The 16,434-nt window shown below is 43.5% G+C and overlaps 1 protein-coding gene across 3 annotated transcripts in view; it reads right to left on the bottom strand.

Moving 5' to 3' along the window:
* Positions 1 to 16,434, bottom strand: part of ACTN1 (actinin alpha 1) — a 103,788-nt gene that overhangs the window by 27,442 nt on the left and 59,912 nt on the right. For all 3 annotated transcript variants that reach the window (XM_040412547.1, XM_040412545.1, XM_040412546.1), the window contains exon 8: positions 11,704 to 11,789. In XM_040412547.1, coding sequence (XP_040268481.1) covers positions 11,704 to 11,789 — 86 coding nt within the window. The remainder of the gene's footprint in view (positions 1 to 11,703; positions 11,790 to 16,434) is intronic.

The following is a 16,434-nucleotide window of genomic DNA, read 5'->3' as shown; positions in this document are numbered from 1 at the left end:
TGAAAACTAAAACGCTAGTGTGAAAGTAGCGTGAGATTAACCACAGCCTGTACAACTACTAACAAACTAAGTTTTCACAATTCAACATAATATTGCATTACATGGAGAGCCATTGATTTCAATGACATTGTCTAATCATTATGAGAAGGTGCCCTCCCAGCACCCATCCAGGAAGCCCCTCTAACACTGGTCTACCATACTGGACCCCAGGGTCACATAATGCAATTTAACTGAACTGATCCAGTTTTACGTATGGATGGGAAATAGGAGACCCATGCTGGCGGTGCTTTATAGTATTAATGGTATAAATAATCACCGGGTAAGTATTCTCACAGAACACGGACTGCAAATCACACACATTAGTGAGGATTAATGTCAGGTATTGGATTATTTCAGATTTTATATATCATTAGTATACACACGTCTATGACCTATACCTTTAACACTTAGAAGAGACAGGGTGGATGGAGAGCCTGTAAGCAGTACGAGAAAAGGCAGGAGTGAAAACCAATGGCATCAGAAAAGGAGAAAATGTGACCTGCAAACGGTCAACTATAGACACACAAACTACATGCAGGATGGTCAGCTTCTCTACCCGAAGAAATAGAAATAAAAAAAGCAATATAAATATTCATCTATATCAACAAAGGTCAGAAGTGCCACCAGGTGGACCGATCTGACATGGGCTGGTTGCTATGGTCCCTGCAGTTGTTAGGCCTTAGCAACCAGATGACGCACCCGTACATGCTCAATATGAATGGCACCGCGCTGACAGCTGCAACTACCCCTCATTATTTACAGCAGAGATGCGGCCTAGTGCACACGATCGTATGTGCGTTGTGGTCCGCAAACCGCAGATCCGTAAAACACAGTTATTGGCTGTGTGTCACCTGCACTTTCCTACAAATACTTCTTGTTGTCTGCAATAAGGACAAGAATAGGACATTTTCTATATTTTTGGCGGATCCTTGGAATGGACATACAGATAGACAGCATAGAAATGAATGGGTCTGCATCTGATCCGCTTTTTTTGTGGACAAAAAATACAGTCGTGTGCATGAGGCCTAAGGGTACACGCAGAATTAATTAGAATTGATTTTTTTTATTTCAAAAGGGGCATTTCAGCTGATAGCAGTCATCACTTAGCAACTCATTTTAAAAAAATGTCACATTAATAGGGGTATGACTGCTTGAACCACCACCGATCGCTACCCCCCCCCTGCCACCGTTCATGCCAGGGACGGAGGAGTTTGTATAGAGTGGCAGTGGAGCTTGCTGCTGCTTCATACAACTCTATGCGATTTACAGTGATCGCGTTCTCATGTAATGATGGGCTTTTACCTCTCTTTGATTACTACCATGTTTTCATGCCAGCTTGAGGCTACTTTCACACTTGCACTTTCCCTTTCCGTTATTGAGATCCATCATAGGATCTCAATAGTGGGGGAAAACACTTCTGTTTTGTCCACATTCATTGTCAATGGGGACAAAACCGAACTGATCACCAGAATGCATTCCGTTCGGCAGAGTTTTTCTGTCCGCGATGTTGTGCGGAGCAAGACGGATCCGTCATAACTCACAATGTAAGTCAATGGGGACGGATCCGTTTTCTCTGACAATAAAAAAACTGATCCGTCCCCTATTGACTTTCAATGGAGTTCATGATGGATCCGTCTTGGCCATGTTAAAGATAATACAACCGGATCCGTTCATAACGGAGGCAGATGGTTGTATTATATCAGAACGGAAGCGTTTTTGCTGATCCATGACGGATGCTGTAAAAACGCTAGTGTGAAAGTAGCCTGATATAAATCTAGCAGAGCAATGAATGTGGAGATCTATGGATCCATGTGAGGTGCAGGGCCGGTTCGTTAGAAAAGAGATTGCCATGTATTATATGATGTCTGGTTTCCATTCTTTACATTAGTCATCGGATATCCCCTTTAATACCTGATGCAATATTTGTAAGAGATACTGTCATGGCTGAAGAGGCATCCTGGATAGAAATATATTCTGAACATGTATGCCTACAGTATGGGTGGTGTATGTTACTATATTGCTTATAAAGTAGAATACGTCCAAAAATCTTCCCGAAGGTAGGCTTACACGTGATGTGAACAGAACCTAACATGGACATGAGGAATCCAGATGGATAATATACCTGCAATGCTGACATTAATAAACCACCGCACTGTAGATGGCAAGTCTATTCATAACTGGAATTCACTACATACAAACTAGTGGAGAAACTTGATAGATCCTATACTATATGCGTATATACTGTAGTACAGAGGAAAGTGGACATTCTGTGGGAGCAGCAGTGGTGACCACCACCTTTAGAAGAGAAGGGTTGGTCTACCACAGGATAGCCCCCTCATATAATCCTGCATAAGGAACGGCTAGCCATGATCACAGCAATTTAGCAGACACCACCATTTTCTCATCTAAGTGGTAGGAAGGGGATTGGAGAGGATAATGAACTGTGGGGCGGTGGGATGTGATGGCACAATCCAGTAATAGCAGGAGGGCCAATTTAGATATTTGCTATGTACAGCCCAGCTCAAAAAATATCCGAACAGATAACTTGATAGAAGAGGAACTCAAATGTTGTTGTTTTTCTTTTTGCTCTGTGCAATAGGGTATGACCTAAAAATAAGCAGTGTTTTATAGTAAGAATGCTTATATATTACAAAGTCACTGCTTGGCAACTGTCACCGAACTTACACTACCATTCACAATCCAACTTGATATAACAGAATCTGATAAAGTGTGCAAATACACAAAATCAAAGAAATGTTTGGGTGGCATTTTCCTTTAATTAGGAATACCCTGAATGGTTACTATTCTGCGGTTAGTACTAGGGGCTGTGACAACCTCTGAGCCCCCCAAAAAATATACAAGGGTGAACATGGAAAAAGGAAGGAGGAGGCATCTCCTGACCAAAAGGTCTATAGTAAAAATAAACTGGAGTAAAACAAAATAACAGGAAAATTATTCATACATAATAACAAACAACACCAAGTTAAAAAACCATATAAATTACCCCCCCCAAAAAAAATTATCTAAGGAGCTTAGGCTGTACAAGGGGGTTTCGTGTGGTCTGTATGGTTTTATGCACAGAGGTGAAAGTTTCATTTCTACAGTAAGTGACGTATAGATTAAGAAATGCAAGACTGGTGTGAAGCAGCAGGAAATATGGAATGGACCAAAGCAGGAAGAAAAGGAAAAAAAAGTCATCATGAAGAACAGTTGAGAACATAATACGGTCTTGGTACTAATCCCGTTCTTTGTAATAGGTGCCAATTTTGCCGTAATATCAGATATTAAAAATATCTGATATTATACATATTGATTTTACACAGGGATATACGTGTTCTCCAGTAGTCAATCCAAATTTGGTTTTCTGAACCGCTGACTAACATGCCGTAAGAGTCGGGCCATGCGACCCCCGATGGTAAAAGCAAGAGAGCGCTAGCGGGACACCGCCACTCCTCCAGTGAAATGGGAGCACTCAGAGCGAGTGTGCTCACTTGTATCCCAAGCGCTCTCCATGTGACTCTTACTCCATGCTTGACAGGAACTCATCAGAAAACCTCTGTAATTTGGCTTTTGTCATGCTGATGGTTTAAAAGGCATCGGTCAGCAGATTTATACTTCTGACACTGGCTGACCTGTTACATGTGCGCTTGGCAGCTGACGCCATCTCTGTTGGTCCCATGATCATATGTGTCCACATTGCCGAGAAAAATTATGTTTTATATGTATGTAAATGAGACTTTAGGAGCAACAGGGGCGTTGCCATTACACCTAGAGGCCCAGCTCTCTCTGCAACTGCCACGCCCTCTCCAATTTGATTGACAGGGCCAGGCAGTGTAAACGACATCACAAAGACAGTGCAGAGGGCGGGGCAGTTGCAGAGAGAGCAGAGCCTCTAGGTGTAATGGCAATGCCCCCGTTTTGCAGACAAGAATAGGCATGGTTACAAAGGGTCCACAAAACAGATGCAACATGGATCTCATCTGCATATTTTGCGGATCGCAAAATACATACGGTAGTGTGAATCCCCCCTAAATAACACTATTACATTAGACTGGTATTTAACGCTATAATGGTCAAATGTATAAGGCTGTGGTCGTAAAGCAGGAACACTGGGACTGGTAGTTACCTGGAGAGCTACAAACTGTCCCCTTCTTATATACGTGAATGGTGATAATGGATTCAACTGAAGGAAACACCAATGTAGAGGTGGGCGGCACAGATTTAACACTTAAATGGCATGGGAACATTGGAGTAGGGTTCATATGCACCATGTATATAGAGATGTAACGCACCTTTGCATTCACTCAGTGAGACGAGACATACGGTCCTTATTTTTTATTGAGGATGCAAATATGTGCATAGTCCGATTTATTGCGTATTATATCTCACCTTCTGGGCACCTGAGAAGGCGTGGTAATAACATGACACATAGGTCATTAAAGCCTTCATATCCGGCCTTAGCGTCCCTATAATATCTGTACAGGAAATTAAAAAAAGAGGTTGGAAAAGAGAAAGAAGCAAAAGAGCAAAGTGCAAGAACAGTCACATGGAGTGAGGAGGGTTAAAAATGGGAAAGAATTCCCAGCATGCACTGCAGGAAGGACCGAAAGAACGGAAGTCGTACTGTACAACAGGGGTGAAAAATCAGACCCTTTACCGGCGGGATGTGCAGTAACATTGGGGTGATATAAACGGTTATAGGTCTATCGCTAATAAAGGGTTGGGGGCAACGTACCAATGAAACAAGCTCGTCCAGTCATCATAAACTGACACACACATAAAAATGTTTAAAGTGAAAAATCACATAGAAATTAATATATTGCAAACACAATGTCCTACTTCTGTCCCTGCAGTGTAAAGCCTACCAGAGACATGAGATATTGATCTGCTAAAGCTGGAAATATTAGATGTATGTCAGCCGAGCATGCCGATTTTAGCGAAGCCGGCTGATCATCTAATACGTATACAGCCAGTGGGGTAGCTAGAAATGACTGGGCCCCACAGAAAATTTTTGAATGGGGCCCCCCTGCCCCAGTTATTTATTCGCAACCCCTTCCTTTCATGCCGCCCCCATTCCTGTGGCTAGTAAAGGTCGCTCTCTCAGACCAGGCCCATCCATCTATACTGTCACTGTATATCATTTCATTGTGTAATACTGTTGAGGGGGCCCTGACAAAATCTTTTAGTCCTCCTCCTCTTGGATGGGCCCCTTCGGGGTCAGGGCCCCAAAGCAGCCGCTTCCCCTGCAGCTACGCCCCTGTATACAGCCTCCCAACGTTCCCCTGATGGCAGATGTTGGATGAGAGAAGGATCAGGCATGTTGGATTTCAGCATGTTCTGAGGGTGAGAAGCCACTGCCTGAGGTGCCTGGAAGAGGCTCACCCCTAAGAACACAGTGAGCCGAGGGTGCATGTGTGCGGGGCAGCTGAACAAGCTCGTCTGATGTCCGTGGCCAGCTTAAATATAGCAAGATCAGATCAATTAAGCGGTTTTCAGAATAATGATGAACAGTTCTCAGGGTAGGTTATCGATATCCGATTGGTGGGGGTCCGACTCCAGCACCGCCACGGCCTCATCACAGCATACCAACTACAGCGCCGTACATTGTGTAGTGGCTGTGCTTGGCATTGCAGCCTAGCCCCATTCACCTGAATAGGACTGAGCTGCTTATTGACCATGGGACCGATGACTGACCACACTTGCCTAGAAAGAGGTCGCAGCGCTCACCGCCTCTGCAAACAGCTGATCGGCAGGGGTGCCGGGGAGTTGGACCCCCACTGATCAGATATTGATGACCTATCCTGAGGATCGGTTATCCATATTCTATTCACAGAAAACCCCTTTAACACCTGATGCTACTAAAATAAGACGGATCGCCAAATGATCTGCATATAAATATCTCATGTCTATGGCTAGCTTGACCTTTGGCTGTGGAAGGATTCGTTCTGTAGAGTCTTTAGGAGAATACAGGCTGCTGTATTTTATCCATGTATTTTATTGTGAGCAGCGCACTGACGCAATGCAGCAGCCTGTATGGTTTATGGGTCAGCAGGGCGATACTACTACTGCAGCAAATGGTAAGGTTATATTAGGGAATTGCTATAGTGGGCTTGATAGCAAGAGCTGAAAAGTTTAACTTCTTTTAAAGAAACGCTCCAGGAAAGAGAGATGATCAATGCTGCGGAGAGGGCGGTGCATGACTTCTATCTGCGGTGTTCTTTGAGTTCTGCAATGCTTTCTTAGCTCTTGCACTAAAATGTGTTATTTCCTATATTGCGCCTTTAATGCTTGCACACTATTCTGTTTTTTTTTTTATCCCCTTCACTCCACTAATAAGGAGAGTCACATTATTGCAATAATAAAACCATGCTCTGAAGCTCCGAGGGCAAAATAGGACACAAAAATGGTTCCCTGTAACATATCGGGTATGATGTATACAGGTATAGCTGTACACTTTATGGTTACTGTCTCCTTCATGCATGTTGGTTAAGCAGCTTGTCTACTGAAGTATTATATAGGTACAAGGTATAGGACAAAGACATGTATGCGTGTTACAATAGGATGCAAAAGGAGCATGAATCAGGTTCCTAGAAAAACCAGACTTGTATAGACATTAGCAAATGACACAAAAAAGGTATAATGGGCGACACTGCTCAATGGACGCAGTAAACACGTTCTGATATACACACACACGTCTATTACCTTTGTGTGTATTGGAACAAAACCAAAAAAGGGAGGAAAAAAAAGTAAATTGGACATAATCGTTACACCAAACTCCAAAAATGGGCTGGACAAAAATATTGGTACCCTTAATATTTGGTTGCACTCCCTTTGGGAAAAAAAACCGATATCAGTCGCTTCCTATAACCATCAATGAGCTTCTGACACCTCTCACCCAGAATTTTGGACCACTCTTCCTTAGCAAACTGCTCCAGGTCCCTCTTATTGGAAGGGCGCCTTTTCCCAACAGCAATTTTAAGATCTCTCCACAGGTGTTCAATGGGATTTAGATCTGGACTCATTGCTGCCACTTCAGAACTCTCCAGCGCTTTGTTGCCATCCATTTCTGGGTGCTTTTTGACGTATATTTGGGGTCATTGTCCTGCTGGAAGACCCAAGATCTCGGACGCAAACACAGCTTTCTGACGCTGGGCTCTACAGTGCGACCCAAAATCCGTTGGTAATCCTCAGTTTCCATGATGCCTTGCAGCAAAACAAACCCAAAACATCAATAAACCGCCACCATATTTCACTGTAGGTACTGTGTTCTTTTCTTTATAGGCCTCATTCAGTTTTCGGTAAACAGTAGAATGATGTGCTTTACCAATAAGCTCTATCTTGGTCTCATCTGTCCACAAGATGTTTTCCCAGAAGGATTTTGGCTTACTCAAGTTTATTTTTGCAAAATGTAGTCTTGCTTTTTTATGTCTCTCTCAGTGGGGTCCTCCTGGGTCTCCTGCCATAGCGTTTCATTTCATTCAAATGTCGACGGATAGTTCGCGCTGACACTGATGCTCCCTGAGCCTGCAGGAGAGCTTGAATATCTTTGGAACTTGTTTGGGGCTGCTTATCCACCATTCGGACAATCCTGCGTTGACACCTTTCATCAATTTTTCTCTTCCGTCCACGCCCAGGGAGATTAGCTACAGTGCCATGGGTTGCAAACTTCTTGATAATGTTGCGCACTGTGGACAAAGGCAAATCTAGATCTCTGGAGATGGACTTGTAACCTTGGGATTGTTGATATTTTTCCACAATTTTGGTTCTCAAGTCCTCAGACAGTTCTCTTCTCCTCTTTCTGTTGCCCATGCTTAGTGTGGCGCACACAGACACACAAGGCAAAGACTAAGTGAACTTCTCTCCTTTTTATCTGCTTTCATGGGTGATTTTTATATTGCCCACACCTGTTACTTGCCCCAGGTGAGTTTAAAGGAGGATCACATGCTTGAAACAATCTTATTTATCCACAATTTTGAAATAGTGCAAATAATTTTGTCCAGCCCATTTTTGGAGTTTGGTGTGACATTATGTCCAATTTGCTTTTTTTCCTCCCTTTTTTGGTTCCAATACACACAAAGGGAATAAACATGTGTATAGCAAAACATGTGTTACTTCAATGCTTTTCTGTCAGAAATAACTCATTTTCTTGAAAAATTTCAGGGGTGCCAACATTTACGGCCATGACTGTATATCAAATTGTTGGGACCTAGATAGTGATTAAACCCTACTTAGAGCTCTTAAGGTCCGAAGCCAGGTTTTTGTGAGGCTCCAATGCTACAAAATAAGTAATTCCCTGTATACACTAACAGGAATCAGCCATGATAGCGCATATGCATGGCTAGGAGTCCATCCTATAATTCAAAGCAACAGCAGGCTGTAAAGAGCAATTTTTTCCCCCTGGAGGACCTTATTTGTGCATTACATGGATGGACCATTGATTTCATTTGTCCTGTAGGTACTTTTTCTCAGCTGCTTCCTTCAGAGATGACAGATTATAGAAGGTCCCCATGCAGAGACGTCTGATGTGGGACGGAGTTGTCCAGCAAATCTCTAATATCCATTTTCCAGCAGAATCCGGGGCGGACTGGCCATAGACCCTAAAAGGAAATTTCCCGGTGGGCCGCCCCAGCCCTCCTCACAGCCGCTGGCCAGGTACACAATGCTCTCAACATTAATTACAAGGTACTTATGCACCTGGGCAGCAGCCATGTGTCCTCCTGAATTCAACTGTATGACCATCCTCAGTAGGGTGATAGGGCAGTATTTTGTGCTGTCCTGCGGTATTCGGCTTTACTGGGGCGGTATTTTGTGCTGCACAACGGTATTGCTAACCCCGCCTGGTTTCGTTTTCCCTGCCCACTTGTAGCTTTTGTTGGCCCTGCCTACTTGTGTTGCCCCGCCTTCCGTCAATTTGGACTCGCATACATGGGGCCACTTTTTGATTGTTTTCCAGGGCCACTTTGAGCTCCCAGTCCGCCCCTGAGCAGAATATCTTAGATATCGAATTCCTCAATGCTGTCATATGATATATATGAACAGTGTTCAATCAACTGTCTACGGCAAACATGCTGGGCATGCAAGTGAAGTTTAATCAAGGCAGGAAATGTGGAATTCTCTGCCCTCCTGTGCCCTGTTCTGATAAAACTATATAATAGGCCATTGAGGGATTATATAATGCTAATTATACCTAATGGATCAATGTCACACTGGGGAACTAACATGATGGCTAGCTGGGCCCAGTAAGAACGGCAGCTTCTGTATACTTTGCTAAAGGTTTGCAAATATTTGAAGACAAAATACACTCATCAGCAGGCTTATAATATATGACCCTTGATACACTTACATTTATGGCATGCAAATATTACCTGAAGGCCAAAACCTTTTCATGGAGACAATAAAGAATGTGACACAAGCATAGACAATTGCAGACCCTGCTGATTTTACCTAAGGATTCTATGCACAAGAATAAAAGACGACTAAAATACAAACATCCAGGCAATGCAGTGCAGTAAACCCTAAAATGAATGACTATATAAAAAAAAAAAAAAAAAAAAAAAAAAGATGTGATTGAGGTAAAACAAATCCACTATCAACTTTTAGCAAAGCAAATCTGTGTTATTTCCATTGTTCTCCTCCATTATAGGAGCAGAACAACAAAAATAATGTCAGTGCCGGATCGGGTTCATGACAGACACCTAATGGGCCTGATGGACCCGACCAACCGTAATGGGATCTGTTGGGCTTCCTCCATAATGTCCATCATTTTACTTTACAAAATAGCGAAGCCTCCAATGCACACGTGAACTCAGCCTAAGTAGTTTGCTTTACTTATCTTGTACTCTCCCCCCCCCCCCCCCCCCCCCCCAATTTTCTTCACCATTCACACATACAAAGTGAAGGCAAAAATTCTGCTGGTTCCTATATACAGGTAATCTGTACTCCGCGGATAGTCATGTGCTGCCCATCCCAAATCACTGAAAGAATAGATGAAGAACGTTTCCCCAAGGATGCACAAATATGCTATTTACTGAAATGATTAAAAAATAATGAAAAATGTGCGGCCAAAAAATGAAAATGTTTTTTTTGCAGGGACCCTTTATCCCTGCCAAAGAAGTGAATAGCAAAGCTGCCCATACACATTAAGGCCTCATGCACACGGCCGTTGTGCGGCCGTACCGTGCATTGGGGACCGCAATTGTGGTCCCCAATGCACGGGCAACATCCGTCAATGGGGCCGGACCCATTCAACTTGAATGGGTCCGTAGTCTGTCCGCACCGCAAAAAAATATGACATGTCATATTTATTTGCAGTGCGGAACAACGGAAACACCACGGAAGCACTCCGTAGTGCTTCCGGTGTTCCGTTCCGCGACTCAGTTCCACATCTCCGGAATTACGGACCCATTCAATTCCGTTTTTTTTTGCGGACCCATTGAAATAAATGGTTCCGCATACGGGCTGAAATTTTTTTTTTTTAAAAATGGAACAAACACAGACAAAAAATATGTTTGTGTGCATGAGCCCTAATATTGATATCCCAGACTGGCCGACCCACAGTGGAGATCATACTTACCTGGTTCCATGTCGGCTCTTTCTCTACCGGCTGCGCTGAAATCAAGATCCGTTGACAGAGAACATGTGACCTCTGCGGTCTGTGACTGGCTGCAGCGGTCACGTGTCCCGACTTCTCTCCCCCGTGTACAGATATTCATTTCAGCGCAGCAGGGAGAGGAAGAGTCGGCCCGGGAACCTCAGACACCGAACCCAGCAGCGGGGACCAGGTGAGTATGATCTCCACTGTGGGTCGGCCACTCTGGGAGGTCTGTCTTACTCTTGGATAACCCCTTTAATGTCTTCTTAGTTTTAATCCTTAAAGACTCATTATAGCTTGTCCTCAGGTCTAGAGTTACACTGGATGATGCCCAGTGCAGAACCTTCTGTTGGTGCCACTTACCCCCTTAAAATGTGTACAAATAACTATAATATACAGGGCTAAATTACAAACATCACACCACATGCTGCACAAATAACACTGCCAAGAGTTGGTCAAAGAAGACTTCCATATAGTTAAACATTCTATACCTCTATATATAAATGGTATACCGTACAGTGCCTAACAGCAGTGCCACACAATACCGAAGGAAATGCAGCTATACAGTGGACTAAATACCAGCTCTATATATACTCCATAAATGACAGTGGTAAACAATATCTAAATAGTAATGCTAGAGAAATAATATTTAAATTCCTGTTGGCTTTTCCATTAAAAGGGATGGTTGATGCCCGCCCCGTTTGTAAGAAACTCAAATCTACACCAGCTGGCACAGGTTTGAGCTATAATTTATGCGCATTTCTGGCATTATAGACAATTCTTCAGGCAGTGTCGTTCCCGCTAATCCCTGCCATTTGTATCTCCACTTAATGGCGTGCACCATAATTTGGGATTTTTTTTTACCCACAGAATTGACACAAGAGCATTGATAAATGTCCCTGTAAGCATTATGTTACAGAATAGAGGAGAACTGTGCTTAGGGACTATCCTGAACATCCCTAAGAAGCAAAAGGAAGGATATCCCAGAGCTAAGACAGAGAAAGGGAGAAAGATATGCACATTAGCGACAGGAATAATGCGCTGATTGGAGAGATACTGGAACCCTGGGATACCTTCTGGGCTCCTGAAAAGGCGTGATAGAAGCTAGAAACGTAGGTCATGATGGCCTTCTCATCAGGGCGAGCTGTCCCAACAATGTCTGTCAAGAAAAGGGTTAAAGCATGTTGATTCAGGAAATGAGATGGAAACACGTCAAATGTAAAACAGTGACATGTATGACGAAGCAGATGCAACCAGTGACTGTGGATGGAACATCTACCCTACGTCTACATAGAACAGGTACCCCCCTTTTCCAATACATTATTTCATATACATTTACCCCTAGATATCTGATGTAGCAGTGGACACGAGTGTGATGGGTAACAGACTAAATTACATCTGCTGCAAACATTTGAGGTGCACGTAAGTCATGAATTAAGATGGAACCCGAAATATAGGGGTTCGGCTACACAGCAATCTTGACCGGCGCCCAAGGACCTTACTGTAGCGTTGCTAGCATAGAACTGAATAGGGTTGCAGTACGACTCGCACATGCGCTGGACCATGGGAACACTGCTGGAATTTTTTAGATTCTGGGGTCACAGCAAATGTGTGAGTTGCAATCCTATTCATTTCTATGCTAGCACCGCAAGCCAAGATCGCCATGTAGCCGAACCTTAAGCCTTTCTGTTGTCCTCTTGTGTGAAGACCTTTCTGTTCTATTCCATTCAACCTATAAGCTTTTCACGGCTCCTAATTGGCATATTCATCGTTAGAAAGATATATTCCATATCAACTCAGATTTATAGGCAAGTGAGGACCTGGGTGATCATAACAATGAGCCATCAGAGACACAACACCACAAATGTACAGACCGGTAAGTGTCTATGGAAAGGTGGGTAACACCACTTTGGATACCGTGATGCTGCCGTCACAGGTTGTCATCCTGCAGTAACTCAGAAATATGTAAGGGGATTATCACAGCCAAAGAGTCCCTTTTAAAATACTGTATTAGGGGACTCCGAATGAATATATTTGGGCCCTCCGTTAATTAGTTGAGTTTCTACAAGGGCCACTTTCACTCACTCAGTATTAGGGTCCATTCACACATCAGTGTGTGTTTTGCGGATCCACAGATCCGCAAAACACGGACAGCGGCAATGTGCGTTCCGCATTTTGCGGACCGCACATTGCCGGCACTAAGAGAATATGCCTATTCTTGTCCGCTATTGCGGACAAGAATAGGACATGTTCTATTTTTTCAGGATCGGAATTGCGGACCCGGAAGTGCGGGTCCGCAATTCCGGATCGGGGCCGCACGTCGTGCGGCCCCATAGAAATGTATGGGTCCGCAATTCCGTTCCGCAAAATGCGGAATGGGATTGCGGATGTGTGAATGGAGCCCAAGGTCACTATTTGTAAGACAAAGGGAGAAGCAGGTTCAAAACAGAGAAGAAATCTTTCTATTAGCGTCTTTCTCTGTAGGGTCCACTCCTGTTTTGTCTTACAAATACTGACTGTGTGAGAGGGGCCACGGAGAGTCTCTTTAATAAGAGCACGCTTAATTACCCTGTAGAGGTGCTGCAGGGGAACTGAACACTTGCTGCAGATGACTGCTGACTGCCGAAGCAGCAGCAGGTACTCTGTAATCAGTTCATTTTTGTGGGAACCTTCTAAGGCCTAGTTCCCACTTCCGTGATTTGACCAGTAGTTGCCATCAGTGACTGTGAGCCCAAACCAGGGACAGATCAAAAACACAGAACAGTGGAGGCTTCAATCCTGGTTTCGGCTCACAATCACTGATGGAAATCACTGTTCAAGCTCTGACCAAAGGACTTCTAGGTGAACTAAGCCAAACAAAAACAAAGAACAATTGCCCACAGCAGATAAACCCCTTTAATGAATATCAAAAGGTTTCACACAAGAAGACAGCTCCGTGACCTTCCGGTATTTTTAGATTGTAGGGAAAAATGCACATTTATGAAATAAAAACATTTCAAACTACTTAGCCCAACAGATGAAAATATGAAATGCACATGATGCCCTCTCCATAAAACACACGTATTGTTTCCTATGGGACTGTGTGTGAACGTACAGACGGGTGTCTACATGTTCATATCATCCAGACACGGTGCAGTCACTATACACTTCATGCACGGACTAGCTTTAAATGAAAGACGTAGGAATTCCTAAACCACAAAAATGAATAGAATTCAAATAATTTTTAAGACAGGCTGTTAATCTCATTAAATCTAATTAAACTGCTCTATTGATCCAGGTTGTGTGCACACTCCTTTGACAAGTTGTAACCCTATTAATTAACAAAAAAAAAAAATACAAAAATAACAAAAGGCCCTCCAGCTCCAAAGCTTTCCTGGAAGGAGTGTCAGCACCACAGCGGCGGCGTTGTGGTAAGGTGAGGTGTTACTCTGAAAATGACCCATTGTTTAAATCGTGTTTTTATGTTAAGCATATTTTTTTACGAAATTTAGATTTTTTAAATTTTCCCATGTCACAATATATATCTTACAGTATATATAATTATGCAATTTTCACACCAGATCTAATAATAGGTCATGATGTCCTGTTCTGTACAGGTAACTTTGTAGTAGCCATTGTCATTATCATCACAGGCAGAATTACAATGACAAGTAACACCCCTGGTATAGATAACACAGGATCTATCATTCACAATAGGTGATATCACAGCTAATCTACTCCCTCCTGACCTCTGCACATGTCACACAGCATGCCTACAAAACTCTCCTATAGAAGTCAATGGGGTCATATCCATTGTGTCTATAGCCCATGTAGATGCCCTCAAAAGACAGGATGTCCTAACATATTTTAGGACTAGTGGCCTGTGTGAAAACTGAAGGATTATACACAAGTTTTTTTTTTAATATAGAGTGTGACATGGCAAAAAAAAAAAAAAGGATTTAACATAAAAATGTGATTTAGGCCTGATGCACCCGACCATGTCCAAATTGCAGTCTGCAAAAGACAGATCAGCAAAACACGGACACCTTCTGTGTGCAATCCGCATTATTCTCACTTCCATCACTGAAAATGACTATGCTTGTCCGCAGGATACGTTCAATAATTTACGGAATGGACAAATGTACAGTGATGGCCAGTTCGCAGTGTTCACCTGCGAACACATGCGGGCTGCCATCTTAACTCACAAGTCCGGCGATGCACAGGCAAGTCCTTACCTGTGCCTGTGCGCGAGCCGGTCGGAAACAAATGCGGTCACCGGGAGCAGGCAGTTCCAAGAACAGCCACCGGAGGCCTTCATCTGGTTGTTCTCTGAACCGCCTGCTACTGATGACCGCATTTGTGTCAGATCGACTCCCGGCACAGGTAAGGACTTACCTGTGCATCGCCGGACTTGTGAGTTAAGATGGCAGCCCGCATGTGTTCGCTGGCGAACACTGAACTGGCCATCACTGCAAATGTATACAGACAGCACATGTGATGTCCGTTTTTTTTTTTTTTTTTTTTCTAACCCATGGAAATTAAGGGGTGTACCACAAACAATGCTGATCAGACACAGATACATAATAACGTCGTGTGCATGAGGCCTTAAACAATAGCTCATTTTTTGATGAGACATTCCCTTTAAAGTTGTTATCCAGGATTTTCAATAATGAGGTATCCTCAGGATAAATTATCAATGTATAATGGAAGGATACCCGATACCTGGGACTCCTGCAATCAGCGCAATAAATAGTCTTTCTAGGCACAGCACTGAACGTGCGGATGTGGATGTGCCCACTACAGCAACTTGGCACACTGAAATGAATAGGACTAAGTGGGACGGTCAGTATGCATGGCACTGCGCCCGAATCAACAAGGAAAGGGCTGTGGCCCAAGTCCCTTCCTTCTCCTGCTCAGAGGGGGCAGCCATCAATTAAAAGTCACAAACAAGCCCATTCAAACCAGTTCAATTACTTTCTTCTCCAGTTCAGACAGCCCATTCTAACATTGTTGGCTGGAAACCGACCACTAAGTGACACCAGCAAAGGAAATGAGCATTTTCTTAGACCTATAGGCTACAGAAAAATTAATGTTAACTACTCCAAGCGGACTTAAAGGAAATTCCTACAAAATAGAATAGGCAGGGCTTCAAATGACATTACTTAAAGGGACTATGTCAGGACGTCAGAAATGATATGTAACTACCTACCTACAGGGGATGGTCACCTGCCATGTATTTTCCTTGTATTCTGGTGCATTGCTGCCTTTTAGATCATCCCCATTAGGGCAGAGATGTGATCTGCGACTACAGTTTAGCTACAAAGCCTAAGGTTGTCTGTGACACACCCCCTGTCTCATCATTGGTTCAGACTGCTGCTTCTTCCCTCCCCACTGCAGCTCTGCCTCCTCTGATTGGCTGCTATGTACAAACACAAGTCTATGGGGAGCGGACAAGGGCAGGGCGACTATAAAGTACAGATCACCAAACCACTAGAGAGAAAAAGAGGACTATCAGATATTGTCACACAGATCCTGTGAGGAAAGCGCCTAAAGGACCTCTTACTCTGCCTGATGCCAAGTCAACAACGAGTGCCGATCGGCGATATACAACTGATGCCATTTTAAAGGGCCCTTCATGTGGCCCAATGCTAAGGAGAAGGAGGGAGAACGATCATTATTACGATCATTCTCCCCCGCCATCATTCACTTTGCATATAGTCAGCAACACAGGGTAATAAGCTGGTGACAAACACAGATTTTAGGTGCCAGATAGAAGATCGATCACCTGAATATGTGAGGAGATCAGCATCAGTGGCACAATTACA

Source organism: Bufo bufo, chromosome 11 (assembly GCF_905171765.1).
Source record: "Bufo bufo chromosome 11, aBufBuf1.1, whole genome shotgun sequence".
Lineage (NCBI taxonomy): Eukaryota > Metazoa > Chordata > Amphibia > Anura > Bufonidae > Bufo > Bufo bufo.
This window is presented reverse-complemented; position numbering and strand designations above follow the sequence as displayed.